The sequence below is a fragment of the Camellia sinensis genome, chromosome 3 (genome assembly GCF_055761805.1).
Source record: "Camellia sinensis isolate YWXY chromosome 3, ASM5576180v1, whole genome shotgun sequence".
NCBI classification, from domain to species: Eukaryota; Viridiplantae; Streptophyta; class Magnoliopsida; order Ericales; family Theaceae; genus Camellia; species Camellia sinensis.
In genome coordinates, this window is record NC_138963.1 from 147,760,131 (window position 1) to 147,786,127 (window position 25,997).

General features: G+C 34.1%; 1 protein-coding gene and 3 pseudogenes across 2 annotated transcripts; 1 reads left to right on the top strand and 3 right to left on the bottom strand.

Annotated features, from left to right (window-relative positions):
- Nucleotides 1-1,736: 1,736 nt before the first annotated feature.
- LOC114284055 (delta-aminolevulinic acid dehydratase, chloroplastic-like) lies at nt 1,737-10,714 on the bottom strand (annotated as a pseudogene). The gene is made up of 13 exons (XR_014364617.1): nt 10,612-10,714; nt 10,133-10,481; nt 9,737-9,848; nt 9,550-9,623; nt 8,862-8,930; nt 8,420-8,504; nt 8,258-8,327; nt 6,903-6,958; nt 5,265-5,386; nt 2,828-2,899; nt 2,635-2,716; nt 2,470-2,547; nt 1,737-1,904 (listed from the first exon to the last, which is right to left on the bottom strand). The product of XR_014364617.1 is annotated as a delta-aminolevulinic acid dehydratase, chloroplastic-like (transcript).
- Nucleotides 10,715-14,847: 4,133 nt separating this feature from the next.
- On the bottom strand, nt 14,848-15,988 carry LOC145821907 (mogroside IIIx synthase pseudogene; annotated as a pseudogene).
- Nucleotides 15,987-16,677, bottom strand: LOC114323582 (beta-D-glucosyl crocetin beta-1,6-glucosyltransferase pseudogene; annotated as a pseudogene).
- Nucleotides 16,678-22,470: 5,793 nt separating this feature from the next.
- On the top strand, nt 22,471-25,691 carry LOC114284052 (uncharacterized). Its single transcript, XM_028226929.2, has 3 exons — nt 22,471-22,638; nt 22,839-23,098; nt 25,111-25,691. The coding sequence occupies exons 1-3, from the start codon at nt 22,509-22,511 to the stop codon at nt 25,135-25,137; spliced, it is 417 nt and encodes a 138-aa protein (XP_028082730.2). The 5' UTR covers nt 22,471-22,508; the 3' UTR covers nt 25,138-25,691.
- The last annotated feature ends 306 nt before the right edge of the window (nt 25,692-25,997 follow it).

Genomic DNA, 25,997 nt, shown 5'->3' on the forward strand with positions numbered 1-25,997 from the left:
TGTTTGAAGTAATAGTAGTTCCCTATGGATGGTTGCTTCTATTCTAAGCTGACTTTCAGTTTTAAAAATGTTGCGCAAATGGTCTTAAAAGAGATGGGTGTTCAAACTTCATAAGCAAATAGCAAGTAACATTACCAAAATTTAATCTCTATTTGTTCCTTTTTGTCTTGTGCTTGTGCACCACCATCACTAAACCACCACCTCAACCCCATTGTGTACCTCCAACCAAATTATTTTGATTTTCAATTGCTAGTCACAATTTGATGCTCAAAGACAGAGAGAGACATCCAGTCGTCAATGGAGCAAAATTGCTTGTTGAGGATAGACAGTATTCAGTTGATCAAACTCTGACAATTACAAGGACTTCTGATTGTGATCAATAGCGATGGAGTTTGAGATACACGGAGACAAGAGACGATGTTGGTGAGTGGTAGTTGTCCAGTTGGGTCCAACAAGTGTAAGGAGAGAAAAAAAAATGAGATTTGGAGTGACTGTTGTGCCCAGTTACTATTGTATAACCAAATGGGCTTATTTGGGAGCATATTTCGATAATCCAAACCGTTTACATTTTCGAATACATCAAGTAAAACATACCTATAAAAAATCCAATTAACCACTCACATTTAATACTTTAAATCACAATTCTTATTTATTTTTGTAGATACAAATGTGAATGGATGAAAGGATAAACGATATCCGATGAACTTGATTTTTTGCAACTATTTTTTACTTGATGTATTCTAAAATGTGAACGATTCGAATTATCGAAATGGACCCCAAAATGGGCCCATTTGACTGCACAACAGTGACTGTTGTATACCCCCACAGAGCAGCTACCTCAAATCCGAAAAAAGAAAAATTGGTGTTGGGGGGAAGATTTGGCTTAAAAAAAAACTGTTATTTTCAAATAATTATACGTAATGAATTTCAGCAGTTTTGCATAGTTAATTAGGGGTGGACTAAAAGAGAGGCTACTGTTTACAATGTTCCAAAAATAAGGAAAGTATGTGTACTGTACTAAGGATGGTTACTACTTCAAAACCAGATTGTTCCAGAGCTTCAATAATTCTCCTCAATCCATAAATGGCAGACCACATGTTGCACGGGTCATTTCAGCTGTTCCCAAAAGGCCTTTTACACCGAATGATAAGATGGGTCAGTTGGAGATCTCCGTCATCCCGAGAGAGAGAGAGAGAGAGAGAGAGAGAACTTTTTCCCAGCATTCATGGCTTTTAAGTCCAACTCCAACAGGAAAACACCTGATACCATTACCTACCGTGCTTGAATACCAAATTGAATTCAGAGGATTAAGGCTATACTTCAGAGTCGGAATATCCCCTTCAAAAAAAGAGTTGGAATATCCAAATTCATCATATTGAGTAAATAACTATATAACAACATATTGAGTAAATAACTATATAACAACAGTGGCACGAAAGTAACAACAATAAAACAATCACAGTTTCAATTTGTGAACAAAAAATATATCCATGTCACACAAAGTGAGAACCAATTTCATTTTCACCTCTTTTTTTTTTCTTTTTTTTAATCTTTTTCCCCTTCATCAAACAACTTTTGTTACCTTAGGACATACTTGTACTGCCTACAGTGATACAACAAGCTGATCATAAGAAATTAACAAGCATTTTATTGGAAACTTTACACATTAAGTATATGAGGTTAAATTTCTGTTGAAGCCAACAAACTAAGCAAAATGCAATTTCTATCATTAAGTCTCACCTTTTCTCACCACATAAACATCTAGCAGCTTGTAGAGCAAAATATGTGAGGATGATGTCAGCGCCAGCCCTACGGAGGCACATCAGCGACTCCATCATGACCTTTTCCTCATCAATCATTTTCAGAACCCCACCAGCTTTAATCATTGAGTATTCACCCGAAACCTGGATCCAAGAAAATGAAAATGGAAAACAAAACCAAATCAAAGGGTAGCAAAGGAAACTGAAAGACACATTTAGGGAGGAAAGAACAACCCCGCGTATCTTTTATTTTCTCTATTTGTATATTGGATCCATCAAATCATGTATATCATCTATTTTCTTTCTTCTCAAAACCTAATGCATTCTTTTTCACAGATTTAATATTACTGTTATTTGAAGCTCAACACTGTGATTGGATTTAGGATTTATGGAGAAAAAAGAAAATGGGAGGGAAAAGTAAATGAAATAGAAGCAATTTTATTTCTTCACTTTTTCATCTTTCACATATTTCAATTTTAAATAGAAATATATATATATATATAATAAATGTAAATTAAATATTTTTTTATTATATATTATGCATTTCATGCATTTAAATTAGTGTTTTGGAACAAAAGTTCACCATGTTTAGCAACATGTGTCCAAAAGGGCATTAATATTTTCTAGGAAATATAATTCCTACTGAAGTTTTAATGATCAGAAAAAAGAAAAGAAAAGAAAAAGGAGAACGAAATGAAGTTGAGACTACCTGATATGCCGCAATTGGCAAAGGGGAGCTATCACGTAAGTGCCTGATGATATCCAAGTAAGGAAGGCCTGGTTTTACCTGCAACCCAATTAAAGTAAACTTCTGCATAACAAGCAGTTCCACAACTAACTACATGATCAAAAGAAGAAGAAAAAAAACACCAACCAGAAGGATATCAGCTCCTTCAGACTCGTCTTCACGGGCCTCAACCAAAGCCTCTCTATAATTGGCCGGGTTCATCTGATAACTTTTGAATACAAGGCATATGCAAAAGTGAGCAGTAGCAATAATAGAGTACAATATACTGAAATAACACCCCAAAAAAGATTTAAACTCTTAAATTTGATGAGCCACGTACGTTTTCTTGTCCCCACATCATGGATTTGAGTCTAGTGCTTCACGAAATGGACCATAAAACGAACTTGCATACCTGTAGTCAACATAATTCAAACTCTCATATAAAATACAGAAACTAAGACAGGACTGCACTTATTAGGTACTTTAAATATAAAAAAAAAAAAAAAAAAACACTAATATTGGCCAAAATTGCTCAAAACAAATGACTAACCAAGTGGGTTCAAAAAAAAAATGACTAACCAAGTCGTCGTGTGTGGATCCAAACAGTTGGTAGAGAGAAGCTAGAAAAATAGGAATCCAGAATGTTTGATTTCATTTTCAAATTTTTTTTTTTGAAAAGTAGAAATTAGTTTGACAAAAAATAAACACCTAAAAGATATTTTCAAAATTTATACAAATTATTCTGCACCCCAAAAAGATAGAACAACATGAAAATGATGAGTATTTTTTTATTTATTTTTTATTTTTTACACCATGTGCTATATAAGTGCACTTTTTGACTTTTTAGCTAAAAAAATAGAGAAAAATATATATATATTTGGGATAACTTTTTGACTTTTTATGAAAAAATGTGTAATAAAATATTATAGCAAATATCAAAATTATCGTTCTACCCTTCCTGACACATGCAGCAGCACTGTTCTCATTCTGTGCATTTCATTTTTTTTTTTAATGGGAATTCGTGGCTTACATTGTGCCACGTCATTGCATTTGGGAAAATGTAGATGCAAAGTAATCTGGAGCACCGAGCTGCACTGTTGGGCTATTGAATTCAAAAGGCAAAATTGTAATTTTACCCTCTAGGCTTCCCCCACACGCTTCCCCCAAATAGTAGGGACTCTTTGACTTTTTTAATAACTTTTTGATTTTTTGTACTATCGTAGATTATGCCAAACAAGGCTTTTAGTTTTTCATAAAATTTTCAGATTACTGATTCTGAAAACCAAACCAAACTTGAGTCTACCTACACAGCCAATGCTAGTGTGCCAAAGATGTGAAGACCAAACAATCGTTCATGAAAATGGAATTGTTCCTTATTTTCTTTGAAGTGTGGAGATGGATCAGGAGCCATAATTTTCAGCCATTTCCAATTGTTGTTCCCTTCCCAAGGGCAGGTTCTTACATGTTACTCACCTTCCAAGAGCTCAGATCGAATCAGTATTTTTTTTTTTTTTTTTGTACTTAATTGGGGAAAGCATAACTGAACTTGCCAACTTGGAAATAGAAAATGACAATGACAATGACAATGACAATGCTCTTATAATCTCTAAGTGGAGTGCTACCTATAAGATGGAGCAACAATAATTTAATTAAACATAAAGCGGACTAAATTTGTTCCCGGTTTGAGGTATATTGTGAGAAGTAGACAAAAAGAATGCATGCCTGTAACCACTATGAACAAAGCAGCAGTTTGTTGGCCCTAGCTAACGTCAGACCTTCATTTAACAGTGCAGTCTCACGTTATAGAAGTTCTTCTTTTAGCCCAATAAATATAATAATATAGATTCCATTAGCTGCTAAATCAGGGTGCCTAGAAGATTCTGGTCTGATAAGGCCCTACATGACCAAAACCCAAGACTAAGTGCGCCAAAAGCATGGTTATCAAAACCCCGATCCAAATCATAAGATCTTAAGATCTTACGACTCTAGTTGAGCCAAACTATCCGGATCGCACTAGGATCTTAAATTTAGTAGAATTTTAAAGTGACTATGATCCTAGTCATAAAATCGTGTAGAATCACACTACAATCCCGATTCTACTACAATCTTGATCCTACCCAAAAAAAAACTTACTATTTATTTCTTATATATGAATGTATATATGCATATCTATATAAAAAATTTGATTATAAATTCTTTCTATAAACATTTCTTCTAATTTCTGATAACATAAAAGATGCATTATATTAAATTAATCATTTTTCTTTAGTGATTTTACAATTATTTAACATACATTATCATTATAGATAATTTATAATTTTGTTCTACATTAAAAGTAGAATCTTACGATTCTCGATCCGATTTTACGATCTGATCCACAAGTCCCTCCCACCGATCCTACCTAGGATCATGATTTTAACAACCTTGGCCAACAGGTAGGATGGGATTATGAAGCCAAGAAAGGAAAAACTACAAATTATGAATAAAGTTCCCATTTATTCAACCAAAATTAGTTTGCCAATAGCAATGATTGGAGAGGATTAATAAGAGAGGAACTTCCCCCGATCATACATGACAAATATGACATAATTTCTTAAATGAAGGTAAAAATAAAAACAACAAATATGTAGATTAACATCTTATGGAAGATATATCAGGTTTTCTTCAAGTAATTATGCATGGGAATGAGAACATAAGAAAATTATTAGGAAGTTAGACAAGTACTAGCACAACATAGCAAGTGATGAGAAAAATAATAATTCAAACAAGCCAATTACTTTGCTGTATATGACATGATAGACACATGCTGAAAACCTTCAGCATCAAGAGCTGCTCGAATTGCTCCTACACGACCATCCATCATGTCACTGGGACTCACAACATCTGCTCCTGCTTGGGCCTACATATATATAAGTAAAACAAAGCAACAAAATCATGAACTGATTAAGTCACAACTTTTAGTTGAATCCTATGAAGCATTGATATGGATACGGGATACAAGTGCGACACAATACGGATGTGTTGACATGGAAACTATAAAAATGTGTGTATGTACATTAATAAATAAATAAAAGCGAAAAAAGTAATCTTGTCATAACATATTTGTAACAAACTATCTATGTTTAATTACGTATCAAATTTCTCATTTCAAGTTTATAATGTATTCACAATAAAACATTAAGGGGGAGAGAGAGAGAGAGAGAGGGTTATGTTATGTCATGTGGACATGAACTTGGACCAAATTTGACATGATTTTTCATAAGAAACATGCTTTAATCTCACTAATCTACCATTCCTCTGTTTGTTTTCTTCACTAAGAAGTATACAAAGTACATTGTCAAATCTAATTCTATAGAAGAAATGTCACATCAGAATTTCAAGATAGGTACTATATTTTATCCGACACTTGATAAAACTAAAGAAAATTAATTTATAATTGTGGAACATTTAGTAAGTATCAGATATGTATATCTACAAATATTCGAGGAGTATACAGACATGACTCCCTTTAAGAAGTATCCGTGCTTTATAAGCTAAATCAAATTTATCTATTGTAAATTCTAAGAAACACGGACACTTTTAAAAAGGTGGCGTATCTATGTCGTGTCCATGTCAGACACCTCAACACTTCCTCACACGTGTCCAACACTCGTCAAAACGTATCCTATTTTTTTAAAATGTTTTTAAACCCGGAAACTTGGAGGACACATGTGTCCATCGATTAGACATGCATGAAACTAATTATAAGTCCGAACTAAATAACTTAAGATACAATAATAAAATCAAAAAAAAAAAAAGCGTAAATTCATAAAACTAATAAGTGTTATATTGCATTTTTTTATTATCTTTGAAGGATATATTCTTATATATGACATATAATAAATATATAAAATTACATATTTCATGCATATCCCCCACACGTGTCCTGCATTTTTTGAAAATTGGAGTGTCGGCATGTCGGTGTCATGTCACATGTCTGTGCCCATGCTTCTTAGTTTTAATTAGTAGAATCAAATGTAAAATATGACTCAACTAGGGCTAGTTTGGTTGGCCAAAATCCTTGCATTTCTGACCTCACCAGGAGGTAAGGGTTCAAGTCTTGCTAGGTAAGACTCCCCTCTCCCCAAGGCCTCCAATGTAACCCCCCAAAAAAAAATGTACAATATGAGCCATAGAAGTTGTTAGATAATTATTACAAATCTCCAATGCAGTTTCTAAATGTGTATGGAAACTCTACAAAAAATTATTCCTCCATGGGGTTTAGATTTCGTTTGTAAGCCACTGAAAACATGTTTTAACCCATTTCAAATATGAATCTACTAGTCAGTGGAAATACTATTGTAAGACCACTTGAGGAGAATTACATGCGTGCTAAATGTATATACAGTTTACATCACCATAAGATCTGCAACTACCTGCTAGACAGCCTGTTTACATAACTGATGCACAGTCTCGTCATTCATGATAACTCCTACATTGTATCAAAGATATTAAACACAATCAGTGACAAAATTTTGCAAGCTTGAACTAAAGAAGTGCATATTACATGAAATAGAAATTTAAGCAAGTAGCTCTTTAATCATAGGATGCTGGGACAAAATATAACTTAAAAGCATAGCGTGACCCTCCAACTTGATGGGTTCAAGTTGGCCAACTGAGAAAACCAATTTGAGATAATTTCCTGAAAAGAGACTCTTTTCAGGAAATTTCTTCAAAAGCAGATTTCAGAAACATTTCTAACCAATGCACTTTTGGTGTTAATTTCTTTTCCTCTTTTTTACCAAACAAAAGAAACCGCCTGAAGATAGCACTGAACTGTCAGAACAAAAAACGAGGAAACAAAATGAAGAGAGGGATAATGTAACCAACACAAAGTGTTTTGCATAGTCTTTATTGAGTTGAATGAGGAACAAATAATAATAATTGGGATTTATTTTCTTAAATCAGAAATATTGGGCTTGTTACGTAAAACCAGACCTCATTGCAGTGATAAAAAGGATGAAAAATACTTTTGCCAGATTTAATGCTGGTTAATGAATGAAAGAATTATAAAACAGCTTCTTTCAAGAACTCTTCTAGGATTTGTTTCCAAAGTTCTACATGAGAGCTCATAAAATTAGGGTATACATCTTTTATCTACATTAGATGACACACTGAAAAAGTTTACATTTTTTTTCTTTTAGCATGGGCTTTCTTGTTTTCCTCTCTCTCTCTCTCTCTCTCTCTCTCTCTCACACACACAGGGAGAAAAAATAAAATAGCACAAGGGATATTTGGAATAAGAAACCAGCAGTGATAGTAACTAAAGTTAAGTTCTGTGGAGAATTGATCATAAGAAACTGCTGGCATTTCAAATACAATGTCTAACCATCCCCTGCACTTAAATAGATGTGTAAAAAGGGTGATCCAGTGCACAACACTCCCGGTAAAGCAGGGTCTACGGAGGGCAAGATGTACGAAACCTTACCTCCATTTCTGGAGATGTTTTCATGATCTGAACCCACGCTACTAAAGACACTAATGACAAGCCTTAACGTTGGGCCAAATTGCCCTTTTACACTTAAAGAGGTGCATGGCATCGATTCTAGAAAATAGAACTGACATTTTCCTTTCCTTCTTGTTTTATTTCTTTTTAGGGTATTTTGTTTTTTTCATATGTCTCTTTGTTCGGACTTCATATACGCATCCAAAAAAATTCTCACACGACACAGGAAAATGTTGAACCCAAAAACTAGCCTTGCTCATGTCAGAGTTGTAAAGTATTTCTTACCATCTTCTCTGACAATGCCATCATGCCCATCAGAGGAATATGGATCTAAAGCAACATCAGTGTAGATAACCTACTACAATAAAACATTAAATGCATCAGAGTTGTTCCCAAATTCCCCTAACCTTCCCAACCGAGGAAATTAATTGTGAAATAAGAGCTTACAAGATCAGGGTACTTGTCTTTGAGTAACCTTATGGCTCGAGGCACTAATCCATTTGTCATTATACGCTTCATCTCCAGTGGGAGACTGGAGGGGCATAAACATGTTAAATCAGATCAACTCATCAACCTATAAAGCCTAAGGCCTCATTTGGGAACAGGTTTTTTTGGTAACTTTTTGGCTTTTTGGCTAAAATATGATATATATATATATATATATATAAATAAAAAAAATAACAATAACAAAAATAAAAACTAGTATATTTTGGATGACTTTTTAATTTTTTATGAAAAGATGTGCAAAAAGTAAAGAGAAAAAGGAATCTATAACTTTTTGGTATAGGTTATTGGTTTTTTGGTTTTTTTAGTAACTTTTTGGCTTTTAGGCTAAAAAATGATGTTGCCAAACAAGATCTAAAGTGAAATTTAGATGGTAAATACAGACCTTTAAGGCATCAGGAACTTTTGGGAACAGCACAACACTGTTAACACCAACATCCCGGGCCTTTGAAGCCTGCACCAGAAAAAGTTTTCTGAGAGATTATTTTGTGAGACATTAAATAAATAGATTAGCCTCATACAATGGAAGCAATAACACAATGAGATGTTCATACATGGCAAACTAAACCTTTTTATATGTTAAAAGACGACAAAATAAGTTATGAACCACCTTATTTGTTTCTATAAGAACTTTTTCTTGATTATCAAAAATAAAAGGTGTAGTATACAAACTAATACCTTGAACAGTAAACATTGCCAAAGGTTACGGGAATTTGGCAATTGCTACAAGGACATAAATAACAGAGTTGTAGAGGCAAAAAAGACAAAATTGTTTCATGCTGTGAGAACAGACATAATGGCACATTTTACAGAGGTAACGACCCCTAGATAGAATGGCAAAAAGGATACATAGCCAATCCAAAGCGATTGAGGTTTAAGGCTTGGAACTTGGATATACTTGGAGCATCAAATTGAAACAAATTATTTAAAAATGGAAATGAATTCATAACATATATGAGAAAGTCTTCAAATCAGTTATCTAAGACTATAAATTTTTAACTAGGGCCAATAATATGGTGGGTAACAAGCATCACTTGCCTTTTTGCATGACACAATTAACTGGGCTTACTGACCTCTTCCATAAGTCCATGTCTCCAACCAAGCCTATAACATCCAGGCATAGCCCCAATAGGTGTGTCCTCTTCACCTGCAAATCCAGTAACATGAGACAAAAGTATCAAATAGACTGAGGAAGATGCAGTGAGTGAGTGTGTGTGTGTTTGAAGAGAGAGGAAAGAGTTGGTCAAGAGTAACACGAACCTTCATGAATGAAAAGTGGATATACAAAATTAGCAGGTGTTAAGCTTGTTTCTTGAAATGCTGCTCTCAATGCCAGTGATTTCCTATTACGACGAGGGCGCCTATTAAGTGGCTGATACCAACCAACATGGGGCACAGGCATCCATAAGGCCACATGATTTAAAACAATAAAAACTAACCAGTATAGAGAAAACTAAAAAAAAGAAAATTGTACTCAAAACCAAGATACTCAAAGAAATGGCACAACACCCTCAATTTATCACTAGCTTGGTAAGTTTTTCCATTGGCACAACACTTGGCATTTATCAAGAGGCACTAATCTTAATGAAGATCAAAATTATAGTTAGTCCAATTAAAGTTTCATCACATGTACTACATAAAATACTCAATACTCACAAGTGAAGAGACCACAGGGGTTCCAACTGGTGCCGCGGGCATAGGGGGCACCAGAGGAGCTTCGTGCACATTCCCAGCTACCACGGCAGCTTCGCATTCCTCGTCACTTAAACCCATCTTTTTCATTGGTCCTTCACGTGTTTCCCTCGCTCTCACAACAAACATACGACGAGTACATGCCTTGTTTAATGGCCTCACACATACAAAATTCTGATTCACGGAGGGTTTCAAACCCACATACACATAGTATGCACAATCCAAACCCTTGAATGATCCAACATTACAAGAAAAATTAACCACAGTCGAAGCCATGTACCCTACAATGTCTGCATAGAAATTGAACCAAATTCTGTGAAGTGATTCAAAAGGAAGGTCATATTACGACGAATTCATGAACAGAACAACTCAATTATCAATTTCAGTTCATCATAAGCACTCTTCAAAGCAATAAATTGAGGAAAGCGAGATCAGAAACTTACATTGGATGTGAAATGTGAACAAGATTTGCAATTGAGAGAGAGAGAGAGAGAGAGAGAGAGAGAGGGTTATCTGGAGAGTTATGACAAGGGCGAAAGTTTTTTTTTTTTTTTTTTCTTTTTTTGAAAATTATAAATCAGATGTAATTTTTAAGGAAAATGCGTTGTACCCGGTGGGGGTGCTGGGGTCCTTGGCTGAAATTTTTTTTTTTTTTTTTTTAAGACTTCAGTCACTGTTAGTGTGTTATATGCCATTGGGGTCCTTAGCATCACCCAATTTTTAAAGGTTTTGGCTTCTCAATTTTCCTGTCAATTGGAGAGAAAGTTTGGGCTCAATGGATCACGGGTAAATTAGGAGTTGCCTGAGATATTCTAAATAAGCATGGGTGTGTTTGGTAACGTTTAGGTTTTCAGTTTATATTTATAAAAATTTTATAAATTGATTTTTGTTTATTTTTTGTTTATTTTTAGAAAAACATAAACTACAAATGTGTTTGGTAACTGACAAAATATTTAAAAAAATTTAAAAATATAAAAAAGAGTGAGAAATGGCAAGTGGTGGCAAGTGGCGGCGGAAGACGGTGGTAGAAAGTGGTGACGGTGGGTGGCGGGTAGCTGGTGGCGGGTGGGTGGTGGCGGTGGGTGGTAGCGGGTGGGTGGTGGCGGGTGGGTGGTGGTAGTGGGTAGGTGGGTGACGGTGGCGGGTTGTAGCGAGTGGGTGGTGGTGGTAACGGGTGGTGGGTGGTGAGTGGTGATGGCAGGTAGGTGGCGGATGGCTGGTGGTGGTAGGTAATGGCGGGTGGGTAGTGGCGGCAGGTAAGTGGCGAGTGGTGGTGGTGAGTGGGTGGGTGATGGTGGCGGGTGGTGGGTGGTAGCGAGTGGCAGGTGGTGGTGGCGGCAGGTTGGTGGCGAATGGCGGGTGGTGGCGGGCGAGTGGTGATGGTGGGTGGGTGGGTGGGTGACGGTAGCGAGTGGTGGGTGGTAGTGAGTGGGGCGGGTGGTGGGCAGTAGCGAGTGGGTGGTGGTGGTGGCGGGTGGTGGTGGCAGGTGGGTGGCGGATGGCGGGTGGTGGCGAGCGGGTGGTGATGGTGATGGTGGGTGAGTGGGTGACGGTGGCGAGTGGTGGGTGGTAGTGAGTGAGTGGTGGTAGTGGTGGTGGTAGGTGGGTGGCGGATAGCGGGTGGTGGCGGTAGGTGGTGGTGAGTGGTGGTGAGTGGATGGGTGGGTGACGATGGCGGGTGGTAGTGAGTGAGTGGTAGGTGATGGTGGCGGCAGGTGGGTGGCGGGTGGGGGTGGGTGATGGCGGTGGTAGTGGTGGTGGGTGGTGGTGGCAGGTGGATGGCAGGTGGCTGGTTATGGCCAGTAGGTGGTGGGTGGTGGTGGCAGGTGGTGGATGGTAATGATGGGTGGTGGGTGGTGGGTGGTGGTGGTGGCGGCAAGGGGTAGATAGTGGTGGCGAGTAGATGGCACGTGGGTGGTGGCTGGTGGTGCCTGGTGGTGACAGGTGGGTGGTGAGTGGTGGTGGTAGGTGGTGGCGGAGGGTGGGTGGTGGTGGCGGAAGACGGTGGTGGAAAATGGTGGCTTGTGGTGGCAAGTGTTGAGTGGTAAAAAAAAAAAAACTCAAAACTCAAAACAGAAACACATTTTTTGGCCAAATTTATAAACTGAGACCACTGATTTATAAATCAAAAATTTTACCAAACAAGTTTTTATTTGAATTTTTTAAATTTTTGTAAATATAAACTGAAAACTGAAAACTGAAAACGTGTGTTACCAAACGGCACCTATATTTTTTAACTTTTTATGAAATATGGATTGGATTTAAAGTGATGTGTTAAAGAGATGATATGACTTAAATAAGATGATGTAACTTAAATAAGATAGTGACTTTTTGACTTTTTAATTTTTTTTTAAACATAGCAAGCCAGGCCTTACTATGACGAAGTTACAGAATCTTTCCGAAGTTTCAAAAATTATATTCCATAATTAACGTGGATAGCGGATATTAAAAATTAATTAAATTGTCTTTTTGACAAATAAGAATAAATTACTTACACTTTTTTAGGTTTAGTTAAATTATAGATTTTGTGTGATTTAGCTAAATTATCATTTTTAAATAAGTTATGAAATACAAAATTTAAATGGAAAAACACTTATCACATTACAAAAAATTAAGGTTTTGGAGACCAAAATTTAAGGACTAAAGTATTTTAAGGCACCAAATATTTTTGTTACGGAAAGTGTCGTTATTATATTTTTAGCAACGAAAATTGAACATTAGTGAGTAGTTATTATCTTTTTGGTGTCAATTTTTTTATCTCAAAAAATAAATCATTTTGTCACCAAATTATTTTGTCCTTAAAAGTCTATTTATTATTAATATTTTTGAAATTCTATCGCTAAAAGTCTTATTTTTGACTTTTTAGGGCGATCTTTTAGCGACTATCCTCACGACGATAGAAATCAGTCTATAAATGTCTTTTGCAACAAAATTTTCACTTTTAAAGATAAAAAAAATTGATCTCTAAAACTCTTATGTGTTATAGTGTCAGATGGTAAAAATATCATAAAATTAAAAAATAATTAAATAAGTTAAAAATATAAGAAATGGTTTGTCAAAAAATTCTTAGAATATGTTTGGTCTGATTTTTAGAAATTTATTTTTAAGTTTTTTTTTAAAAAAATAAAAAATAAGAAATTAATTTGGTTAAGAAATAAAAAATTATTATTATTTTTATATAATTTTATTTTTGAGTGGTTAGAAATAATTTTTATAAATTTAATATATTTTTTCATATTTATTTTTATTAAATTAGTTTTTTTTTTTAATTCTGAATTTTTTTTTTCTAAACAACAAATCAAACATGGTTCCAAAAAAAAAAAATTTCCATCCAAAATAAATCTTTTGTAAATTTTGTTAATTTATCAAAGGGATTTCAGCAGGTGCAATATCATCTATCAATTTATATTTTAATGATATCAGCTAACCATTCTTAACGTTTAATTAACGGTATAAGTTAAATTGTTATGCGAATATAAATCTCAGGAAGCGAGATGTAATTTAGTTAAACATCAAGGGAGGTGTAGGTAATTTACTCGTGGATCTATTTTTATATTGATTCTATGCAATTTGTAAAATTTGTTAAATAAAATAATTATAAAAAATTAAATAATTTAATATCGATAATCATATATTTAAATTAAATTTATATTATAAAAAATAAATAATTATATTTATCGTCTATTTTTTTAATATAAATATGATTTAAACATATGGTTATTTATGTTTAATTATCTTATTTTTTATATAAATATTCTACTCAATGAATCTTAAAAAATGAACATATCAAGTTCAAATACTCTCTCAAATGGAGATGACAATTTAAAAAAAGTCAAACATTTTTTTAAAACCATTACTTAAAAAAATTATATCTTCAATAATTAAAATTTATAAATTTTACTATTATTCTAGAACTTTTTTTTTACTATTATAAAGTCAAAAATTCGAATTTGAATTCTTTTTACCTAACCGTCCACGCACAAAATTAGGAAAATTCTATTTTCACACATTATTTCCTCTCTTTCCATACACTTAATGATTTTTTTATTATATTTTTGTCTTAAAATTAAATTACCAAAATATTCCTTTCCCAAAATCCTAACTCTAACTCTCTCAAATCATCTTTGTGAGTCTGTGATCCATCTCATAATTTATTATTATTATTATTATTTTCATTGGGAAGACAATTAGATTTTTTTGTAATTAGATGTGATGTTTGTGAGAGGAAAAAGTAAAATGATTATGGATTTAATGTGACATTTTGTCTTATTAACTATTTTAGTCTATTTTGTCGTTTTGTAGATTTTAGCCCAAAAAACAAAAAAAAAAATAGCCTTTGCCAAACACCCCCCAAAATGTCACATTAAACTATAATCATTTCACTTTTTTTTTTCATAAACATCACATCTAACTACAAAAAAATTCAACTATCTTTCCAAACACAAAAAAATTAGCCTATTAAATTAGTCAAAGACTGAAATAGCCTACTAAGATAACAACTTACCAAACATCCATATTAATAGGAAGTTTATAAAATCAGCTTCTAAGTTATTATAGACTAGAAACAATTGGGATATATGAACAAAACAAAAACGGAAATAAGAATATTAATATCCTACATGTACATATAACATTTGTCGCATTATCTATGTAGAAGGTGAAAAAAAATGATGAAATTATCTAGTGATATATAATAGTTCTCAAACAAAAACGAAGTAAGAAAAATATTTAACAAGTCAGTCATTCTTAACAGTGCACATTCTAAAATGATAAAAAACTCAAAAACAGAAAAGTAATTAAAACACATAAAATGCTATGAAGTATAACTGAAAGGTGTTTTCAATTCTCATTACCTTAGAAGGGATTGACAAACTCAATTTGTAAGTTTTCTAAAAACTAGATCCCAGTTAGGACATGAAACCAAACCCAAAAAAAAAAAACACAAAAAAACAAAAGCAGTTAGAACAAAATTTTAACTGCAATATGAGCTCATAGTAAGTCCATAGCAACATACCTCTAGTTGAGGGGAAAATGAACATGTCAAAGTCATCTCAGCCCCACATTATGTAACTATAGCAGACAGACCATTCAATTGCCTCTTCTTCCTCTTCTTACAAAGCTTCACCAACTCCTCCACCACCCCATCCACCACCTCCTTCTCTCTCGTCCTTATTTCATCACTCAATTCTCTCTCTTTCTTCTTCACAGCCTCACCACTTTTCTCCATCACAACCTGTTTGATCACTTTAGCCACTTCTTCTCTTAAAATCTTCCCATTCTCATCTCTCATGATCTCCACACCAACACCAATTTCAGTCAAGAGCGTAGCATTGATTGGCTGATCAAGGTGCATGGGCACAGATATTATAGGGACTCCAAACTTGATCCCCTCCATTACTGAGCTCCACCCACAGTGGCTCACAAAGCCACCAACATTTGGATGCTCCAAAATTTTTACTTGTGGGGCCCACCCTTGGATGACCCTTTTGGGAGTGCCTCCTCAACCCTAGTTTTTTGTCCCACTAGAAACCTAACAACCCATATGAAATTGACATTGCTAAGTTCTAACCCATGAGCCATCTCTTCCATCTCTACCTTGGTGAGCAAATACTCACTTCCAAAGGAAACAAACATGGTCGAGCCTCTGTCCTTCTTGTTGAGCCACTCGGTGATGTGCAAGTGCTCGTCGTCATTGACAAAGGCTTGGACAAGTGGACCAATTGGTACAATTTTCTTTCCAGCTAAAAAGGAGAGGTGGTCGATATATTTTCCTTCAATCTCTCTCGAACTCTTGATCAAAATTATGCTCGATGATTCTTTAAGGATTGTAATTTTCAGAAGATTGAATCAAATGAATGAACTTATCATCCTCATAATCATTAAGATGTATCTCTGGAAAAGGGAAGTCCATACCTGGATCATTTTTTTGATTGACAAAAAAGATTTTATTAACTCAGAAAAAAAGTACTTTTCACTATTAAAACATCATTTCTCAACTAAATTTACGCATGCTTATAGCGAATAACAAAGTCTGTACCTGGATTGTTGTAGCGATCAAACATGTAAGAAGTCATTGTAGCGCTGGTGCTTATGAAAACCACAGCTGGGATATCATGCTTGGAAGCGATAATCGGGGCCCATGGTTGAATAGTATCATAGATAAGGAGGTCTGGTTTTAGGGTTTTTAGCATTTTGGAGAAGTTGTGGCTTGACCAATCAAAGGCCTTTTTGAGGGTAGGCATGAGATGGGGTGGGAGGTTCTTGGTTGTGTGGCAATTTGGAGGAAGACCAGGCAAGGTCGGAACATGGAGTTCCACTAGTTGTATGGAATTTGCATCCTTCTCTGTGAGTCTTCTGTTAATGCAACTAAGATTCACCACTGTTGAACACAAGTATACCATGAAGTTTCTGCTTGAAAGTGTCATGGCTAGCTCTAGGAAAGGTGAGATGTGTCCATGTGCTAGCCATGGGAACATGAAAACTTTGATCTTTCTCTTCTCACACGCCATTAACTCTCTCTCTCTCTCTTCTAGGTGTGTATATCTTGATCCATATTGTTAGATATATAGCAACCGTTACAGGACTAAAATGGAAATATGAAGGAGGGATTGAATAACTCATTAAGTGTGAATAAAAAGGGGGGGGGGGGGGGGGGGGGGGGGGGGGCGGAAAGAAGGAAAGAATAAAAATCATTGGGAATATATTGCAACTGTAGTGATGTATTTTTTATTTGGAATGATTTTATGTTCACTGATTATGGAAACATATAATACTATAGGGGAATGGCTGAATCTCTAGTGCATAAACACCATTTCGAGTTCGTTTAGGACATAATGATCTCTAACCTTTAAGTTAACAATGTCATGTATTTGAAGTTACAACTCAACCCATTATGTCGGTGAATCAAAACTCACTAGTTAAGATGTAACTTTGAGGACTTCAGAGTTGTAATTTTGAGCACATCCCATTGTAATAACAGCGGGAAGCAAAATCGGTAGTGTGCACCCATTTGGTTATGATATGATCATACAATCATTTTTACTGCAAGCTTAAAACCAATAATGATTTCCTTTGGAAAGTTGGCTATTTTTTTTGATCAACAAAAAGAATAATTTTATTGATGGCAACAAAACATACAAAAAGTATGGAATATATCAATAAAGTAAGGTTGAAAATAAGCACTAAGAGGAACACCCTATAATTTGCTACCTCTCGCCAAAGGATTAATGAGAGGCCAACACCAGAAAAGAAACACTCAAGTAGAGCACAAATATACAAATCAACCAACCAACAACACACCATAACACCCCCCACCTATTTTAGTAGACTATTTTAGTTTTTAACTAATTTAGAGGCTAAAATATTTGTATTTGAAAAGAATGTTCAATTTTTTTATAATTGAATGTGATGTTTATGAGGAAAAAAAAATGAAATGATTATGAATTTGATGTGACATTTTATCTTATTAACTGTTTTAGTTTATTTTATTTTTTTGTGTGGATTTTAGCCCCCAAAAAACCAATTTTTGGCTTCCAAACACCCCCAAAAGGATAAACTACTAATAGGTTCTAATAGTTTGAGTTAATTCCCATCAAATTCTATTGAAAATAAATCTTACCAAAATCGGCACTAAAAACAATTTTTGATAAACTTACATGTAGGTTTTAATAGGTAAACTTATTGTTCAATAGATCCTGTGAGAATTATTGGTATTTTTCATCAAACATTATTTAAAAACGTTAATAATTATTAATTTTCAGTAACAGTTTGAAAATTGTCACAAAAATATCACTAATTATAAGTTTTAGTGACGGTTTAAAAACATTGTCACAAAAAATTAACTAATTTTTAACTTTCAGTGGCAATTTAAAAAATTCTTCATAGAAAAATGTCACTAATTGTAAGTTTTAGCAACAGTTTATAAAAATCTTGACAAAAAAATCATTAATTGTCAATTTTTAACGACATGTGTAAAAAAATTATCACAAAAAATTATTTTTAGCAACGATTTTACTAAGGCTTATTTTTAATAGGATTTCATAGAAATTAAATCTAACTTTTGGGACCTATTGGTAATTAACCCATAATTTTTTATGACGATTTTTGCACATCACTGCAGGAAATTAGAGATTTAATGGTGTTTAATTAACAGTGTTTTATTAAACGTCACATTTTTTAATTTTTAGCAGCGTTTTATAATCGCCGTATATTTTTTTAACTAAAACGGCACCGTTTTGTAATTAAAGGCGTTTAGAAACGCCTCCGAATGCGGTGCATACACTCGCCATTTTTTGAAACCCTTATTCTTGAATCTGAGCCCTTTCTCTCTCTCTTATACCTACACATCTCTCTTATCTTGTACGCATACATCTCTCTCTCTCTCAGCAACGAAGAAGACGAAGGAGAGTACTCTCGGAAGAAGCTTCGTCTCTCGAAAGATCAATTGGCTGTTCTTGAAGAGAGCTTCAAAGAACACAAGCTCCATCGGCTGTTCAGAGCGATTTTGAAGCGATTTCAAAGATTCAGAGCGGCATGTGTGTTGCTAAACTTGTCGTTGATGAGTAGCTTGGCGGCGGTGGCAGAAGGGAATGAGGCGATTGTGGAGGAAGGGGGGATTGCGACGTTGGTGGAGGTGATCGAGGATGGGTCGCCGAAAGGGAAGGAGTTCGCGATGATGACGCTGTTGCAATTGTGTGGTGAGAGTGTGAGGAATAGGGGTTTGCTTGTCAGGGAAGGTAGGATTCCTCCATTGGCAACGCTTGGTCAAACTGGTACTGCAAAAGCCAAGCACAAGGTCAGTTTAGTGAAATTTCACACTACTTTTTTTTATTTATTATTTTATTAATTTTTTTGGGAGGTAATAGAATCTCCAACGTCAATCAAAAAATTTATTAATTTTGAGTAAAAATTTAATACTAGGGGTAATTTGATATCATTTATTTCAACGCTGAATTAGAATTTTTATCAGATTTTTTCATATTCTATTGTCTAATAAGACGGCCAAGCAGACGTCATAGAGGTCGTCCGGAGATGAACAATAAAGACTGTGGACATCTATGTTCGTATCCATTGGCTAACTATATGTATAAAAATTACCTATAATTTCCTTGTGATGATGTTTGACGGGCAGCATGAATTTTAATGCCTAATTGTTTGGTTTTGCAGGCTGAAACACTGCTAAGGTATTTGAGAGAACAAAGACAAGAAGCTTCTACTTTGAGTCCTTAGAGTTAGAGGGGTATTCACATGAGATTAGGTTTTATAATTATACTAGAGTGTTTTATAATCATTGATTGTAAATAGGAATTGTTTTGATTGGTTGTACAGAGTAGTTGAGAAATTTGGAAGTTCATGATAAAAAGAGAGAGGACGAAGAAAAAAAAAATGATGCCAGTGAGGAGGAGGAGCTGACCTTATAAGTTGTATGTATGTTATTGACTTTTTGGGTTTCTGGTTTCCTCTGTCTTAAATTGTTATTTTTGTTGGAAGGTTGAAACTTGCTGGCCTAGGAGTGGGTTTTGGATTGATTGAGGATTTGGGTTATGCTTTCCAAATTCTGTTGGAAATATTGTAGATTGTAGATTCTTCCCTTTATAATGCTATTACTTGTTTGTTATGGTACATGTACAATATTTATGTTAATTGCTTTGTCTAGGTGTTGAATTAAGCGACAATCGCATATCAATGGACAGTTAAAAAAATAAATAAAAAATTGCATTAGGTGCTGGCACTCACTTTGGTACTTATGAAATTTTGACAACTTTTTATGATGGTATATTCTTCATTCTATGTGCAGTTAGAAGTTATTGTGTTTGTTCTTAATATTATTCTATGTGCAGTTAGCAAAGGTGCCTGGGAATGTTGATATGGTTATCTTCCCAAATTATGTGAGTGAATTGGTCTACTTTTAAATAATTATTTAGTACTTAATACTATGAATTTATACTACTGTTATCTGGTAAGTAGTTGTATATGTTGTAATGTCAGTTCTAGCATTCACTTGATTCATTTGAGATTCATTTGATTTTGCTGTGATATCACTCCATTTCATTTGATTTTGTTGTGATATTGCTGTGGTGGTAGGCCTGGGAGGAGTCAAATGAGATTTTGCTGTGATTTTGCTTTGTTTCAAAAGCCATTTCATTTGATTTTGCTATGTTTTAAAACTCTACCCTTCTTATTTAATATTTTTTAAAGCTTTTTTAATAATCAACAGAATTATAGAAGAGTTGTAGTGATCTTATTGTTACAGATTATGCTTCTACACATTTAATATTCTTGGCTTTATTGTTAATATGATGCTTTATATTATTACAATATGTGGTAAGATTATGTGAATTTAAGTATATTATTAGGACTTTCATGTATATTCATTGCATTGGCATTACTGGATGCTGCCCAACATGTTTTGAATTTAAGAACTATCCATTTTAAGCTACTTGTTGCTAGAAACCTATGGTTTTCTGATGGTAAATTTGAGAATGAAGTTTTGAGACTTGATCTCTCAACTGCAAGTTGTAAAAATTGTACTCAAATTTGTTTGGCTGCCAAAATTTCAACGAGTTGGTAACACTATATGATAGTATCTATGACATGGTTTTTGGCAAAGTCAGTTTTGGGAAATTTCTTCAAGGTAAATTGTATGGAAAACAATTATTCCTTACTATTGGTGATTCAATTCCTATATCATTTATAGAAAGAAGAGGTTCAGTTGAGTTTTCATGGATATAGTTGAATCCTCAGATGTATCCATAGTAGAATTTAGAAGTCTTGTGGTTGGTGGCCTTGAATGATATGTATAGATGGAATTGCACCAAGTGCTATCTTGGACTGGTGATAATAAATGCATAGATTGAACTACTTGGGCCTCATTTGGATGTAGTTACTTTTTCAATTTTGAAACTACATCTGAGTGCCACCGAGAGCTATGATGTTTGAATTTTTGCAGACAAAGGTATAGAACAGGAAGCAAAAAAGGGCACATCATAATAAATTGAACTCTGGTTAGGCCCCAGTTACCCACAAATTAGAGATTTTTTTTAAAATTTTTTTTTACAGTTAGACTAATTAATTTGTTAAAGTTAGACCCTATTAATATTTTTTTTATAGATAAAATCATTAATAACGTCAAAACAAATAATTTATATAATGAGTGAGAGATGAGAATCGAGATATCATTGCACTGCAGCACTAGTCTTTGTCATTTCTGAGCGAAACAGAAATGATAGATTTTGTGTTGTAACTTGTGTGTATGATGTATATAGTCAATATGATCATCTATATTAGTTTAACATCATTCAACGGCAAATAATTTATATGTATATTTAATATTTTTTATATATTTACATATGCAATTAGGTTTGCGGGGTTGCCTAGTGTCTTTGTCCACACCCGGCCCAAATTTATTTGGGCTTCTAAACATTTTGCCCAGGTCTACTCATAATTCAAATATATATTGCCTATGGCCTAAATTTTTTTTGGTTGGGCTCGGGTTGCTCCAATTGGTCCTGCCCAAGTTGCACCCTATTGTAGAGTGCGAGCCTCGTTTAAGAATGAATGCAGTGCTAACAGTGCTAATGCTAGTACTAAAGTAAGTTAAAGCTAAAGTGATTGTTGATATCCTCATGTTTATATTATCAGGCAGGGAAAGGTGGAGAGTTAACACATGATGAAACTACTATTATCTCTGGAGCTTTGGATTTAACACAGAAGACTACTAAAGATGCTATGACACCTTTATCTAAAATATTTTCCCTTGATTTGAATTCTAAACTAGACGAGTATGCTGCAAAAAACTTTCTTCGATCTCTGCATATATTTACACCATTTTCTACTTATAAGTTTATTTATGAGATAACATATATGTTTGGTTTGCTCCCCCAGGGATACAACGAGCTTGATAATGAGCAAAGGGCACAATCGCATACCTGTCTATTCAAGAAGCCCATCAAATATTATAGGCCTTATTTTGGTAAGCATATGGTGGAACCTGTAACAACCTGTTTGTTTGTGTTCATATTTTTTATTCATTTTTGTTTTTTTTTGTGTTTTAAGAGAAAAAACAACGGAAATTAACTATTATGACATTTTCTATGATTGTTAGGTAAAAAATTTAATCAAATGCTGTGCTGAAGACGAAACACCAATCAGAATTCTTACCATCAGGAGAATTCCTAGGTACAAAATTTTATAAATGTATTTTGGTCTTGAATTTGCAAGCAATGCCATAAATATTTTTATTTTTTCTTATTTTTTTGTGCGTGATTTTATCTGTGAAAGGGTGGAGGACAGTTTACCACTGTATGATATACTGAACCAATTCCAAAAAGGGCACAGCCACATGGCTACTGTTGTGAAGGGCAAGCACAATGTTAAGGACACTGCAGGAAATGCAACAGACAAAAATGACATGATCATGATAAACATCAATTCAAACTCATCAATATTACAAAAACAAGCAGAGGGAAAAGGTAATTTCTTTCAATATTTTAGGTGCTTTACATTACAATCCAAAATTCCATTCACCTGATCATGTGACTGACATTGCATTGCGTACAAATTTCCCAGATTTTGGATATATTCAGTCTATTTATTAAAATAAATTCCAATGGAACACAAGGAAACTTGTCGTTATATGTTGGTCATTGCTATTTCCTTTTATAACATATAGGAATTGAGATCAAGCAACAAAAGAGTATTTCTACACATACACCACCATCTGTGACTTCCAGCGACACTATTGAGAGTCAGAGTCCAGCATTACAGTACATAACGGAGCGATGCAGTGACAGCTGGAACCTCCAACCAAAGAAAGGAGGTGAACAAGGAGATGCAAATAAAACAAAGGAAGTTTTGGAATCACTTCCAGATCAAGAGGAAGAAGTCATTGGTATCATTACTATGGAAGATGTTTTAGAGGAACTCTTACAAGTTAGTAATATATATAACTAATTAACTAGTATTAATAAATACTATGATGTACTTCATGCAAATGTTATTTTGTGTTCCATTATAGTTAATTAATATTGCTGCTTTAGATATAACTTATAGAAGTTAATTCTGTCCAAGTACACAAAACTAGCTTCAATATGAACGTTTTTCTTCCATATAGGTGATAGGAAATTTCGTATATGTAAATATTAGATCAGTCCTTTCATATATGCTTTTCTTTCCGCAAGCCTTCTAGGTATCTTGATAAAATACCTAAAATTTTATTCACAAAAAAGAAAAAGAAAAAGAAAAAGTAATGATTTGTGGTTTAAATTCTTTTTTAATTTAAACCTCACCATATCTAGACATGGCACTGTTTTTTCTGAGTTCTTTTTCTGGGTACATAAACTTAATGTGTTTTTTCTGTTGATGAACTAATATTTGTATTTTGTTTTGAAGGAAGAAATACTGGATGAAACTGATGAATATGTTGATGTTCACAATAAGTGAGTTACAATTCCGCGTCTGTTAATTGATCATTTGGTTATGTTTTTGTGTCTATGGAAACCGGGAAAAAAAATGAGATGTTTAAAAAATACCTATCATTTTCATCATTTTTATATTTGTGAAAACAGTTTCCAAAAAGGACATGTTTTCGGAAAAACAAGTTTTGTGTGTTCTGCAAAAAACAAAACAAGAAAACACAACCAAAGAAAAAGTTTCAAGTGTAATATATTTCAGTTCTGTTAGTTACTAACTTATTGACTAATGATATACACCAATTTACTGTGTTTTGTGTCAGAATTAAAATAAACATGCTTCCTACAAGGAAGTCACAATCAAGATCTCCAGGAGCACCTTCTCATAGAGCATGGTGAACGCCAATGGCAACTCCACTATCTTTAGGTCATCAGACACCAGTTTCTTCTTATCATCACACTCCGATACTACGGTCCCCAATTTCACCCTTTGTTCAGTCTCCATTTATACGACTAACTCACTCTGCTTCCCCTGCTAAATCTACACCAAATTCTCCATCTATTTGCACCTCTCCATCCTCACATCAGGTATGTCTAAATTTTCAATACAATTACTGCTTCATTGCTCTCGAGTAATATGCTTCTCATTCAATTTTCTGATATGTACTGCTTATGTCTGAGATTAAAGGAAATGAGTGGCCTGGTTGAATTCTTTTTCATCTCTTGTTAGGAAAATACTTGATGTGTTTAGCGTGTTATAATCTATGTATGGTGAAATTATCTTCGTTGAATAGCACTTCAATAATTTTCAAGATTTTATTGTTAGGTGAAAGAAATGAAGCTTCTGGGGTTTGAATATGACCAAAACTATGCATACCTTCTCCTCTTGCAGGACTTGTGTGGCTAGAAATTTCTCATTCATTTGATAACTCTCTGTTTAGATAACTTGGCATGGAAGTTGTAACTGTTTCTAGCTCTGCTTCGAGGACTACACTGGGATTGAGTGCAGTACTTTTATCTTACTGATCTCCATTTAAAAAACCATTAATTAAAGTGCTTGAACTGGTAGAGAATGTTGGTGCTATCAGTGATCTTTCAGGAAAAGCAAGACTGTTTTTGGTTCTTCCTGTGGCACTCTTGGATGCTTTCTTCATTCTTTGAATATTTACCTCCCTCTCTGCAAGTCTGAATAAGCTTCAGGTATATTTAGTTATATTATTATTGTTTTACGGAAAAACCTTTTGATCATGTTCATTGTGTGGTCCTTTGACAATACCATGCTATGCTAGCAAAGATTCAAATATTAATTAGTATTTGGGCTCAATGTGTTGCATATCTAGCTAACAATAGGAGTCAAACATTTTTGTTTATTAGTCTATATATCAGATAGTATTTTAATCAGGTTAAACATACTCTATAGGAAGAAAAAAAAAAAACAAAAACAAAAAACAAAAATGTGAAGATAAGTTCTATTTAATAATTAATTGTCAATTATTTTCTTGTCTCCACATTGAATATTTTCACATGTGGCAGCTATACTTACTCGGGAGAAGCAAGTGAAGAGTTTAACAGGGATGATAATACTTTGACACTCATAAAACCATCTCCTATGCCTTCAAAGGATATTTGAAGTCCACTTGAAGTCAGATCAGTACACGGTGGAAACAACGGGGTATCGAACGGTGATTTGGAAGAAGACAAGACAGAATAATTTGAAATCCAACTTTGTTTGATTGTGAGAAGCTATTTAACTTCAAATGATCATCATGATGGATATGAAGTTGCTACATGTAGAATTTATGTGAGAGGAGAGGGAAAAAGCCATTAGAGGGAATATGATGAAGCTTTTTTTATTTGTTCTTGTTCTTTTACTTTTTTCCCCCCTCTAATTCTTTTTATCTTGTTTAATTGAATTATAGCGTACTGTATGGATCCAAATGTATCATCTGTTGCATATAGTTTAGGCTCATCTTTGGATATAGTTGGAAGACAAGTGGTATTTTTAATATTATAAGCCATATTAGTGTGCTTTCTATTCCTTTTTAATTTTTTTGGGCAAATTACACTTCTAGACCATTTTGATTTTAATTGATGTATTTAAAGTCTGAATTGTTTCTGTTCTTAGGTATGTAATGCATTGTTTTTTATTTTTAATTTTGTTTACAAGCTTAGTTTATTTATTATTTTAATAAACATTAATTATTAGTTCTTAATAATTGTTTGACAGGTATTTTTTTTTGTTCAACCATATAAAATTAACAAAATCTAAAAATTAAAAAAAAGGCTATGGCGGCGTTTAAAAAACGTCACTATATCCCATCCCAACGGCAAGATTTTTACAATGTATAAATGTCTATGACGGCGTTTTCAAAAACGTCGCTAAATGTCAGAGTGACGTCACAGTACAGTTAGGTAGGACA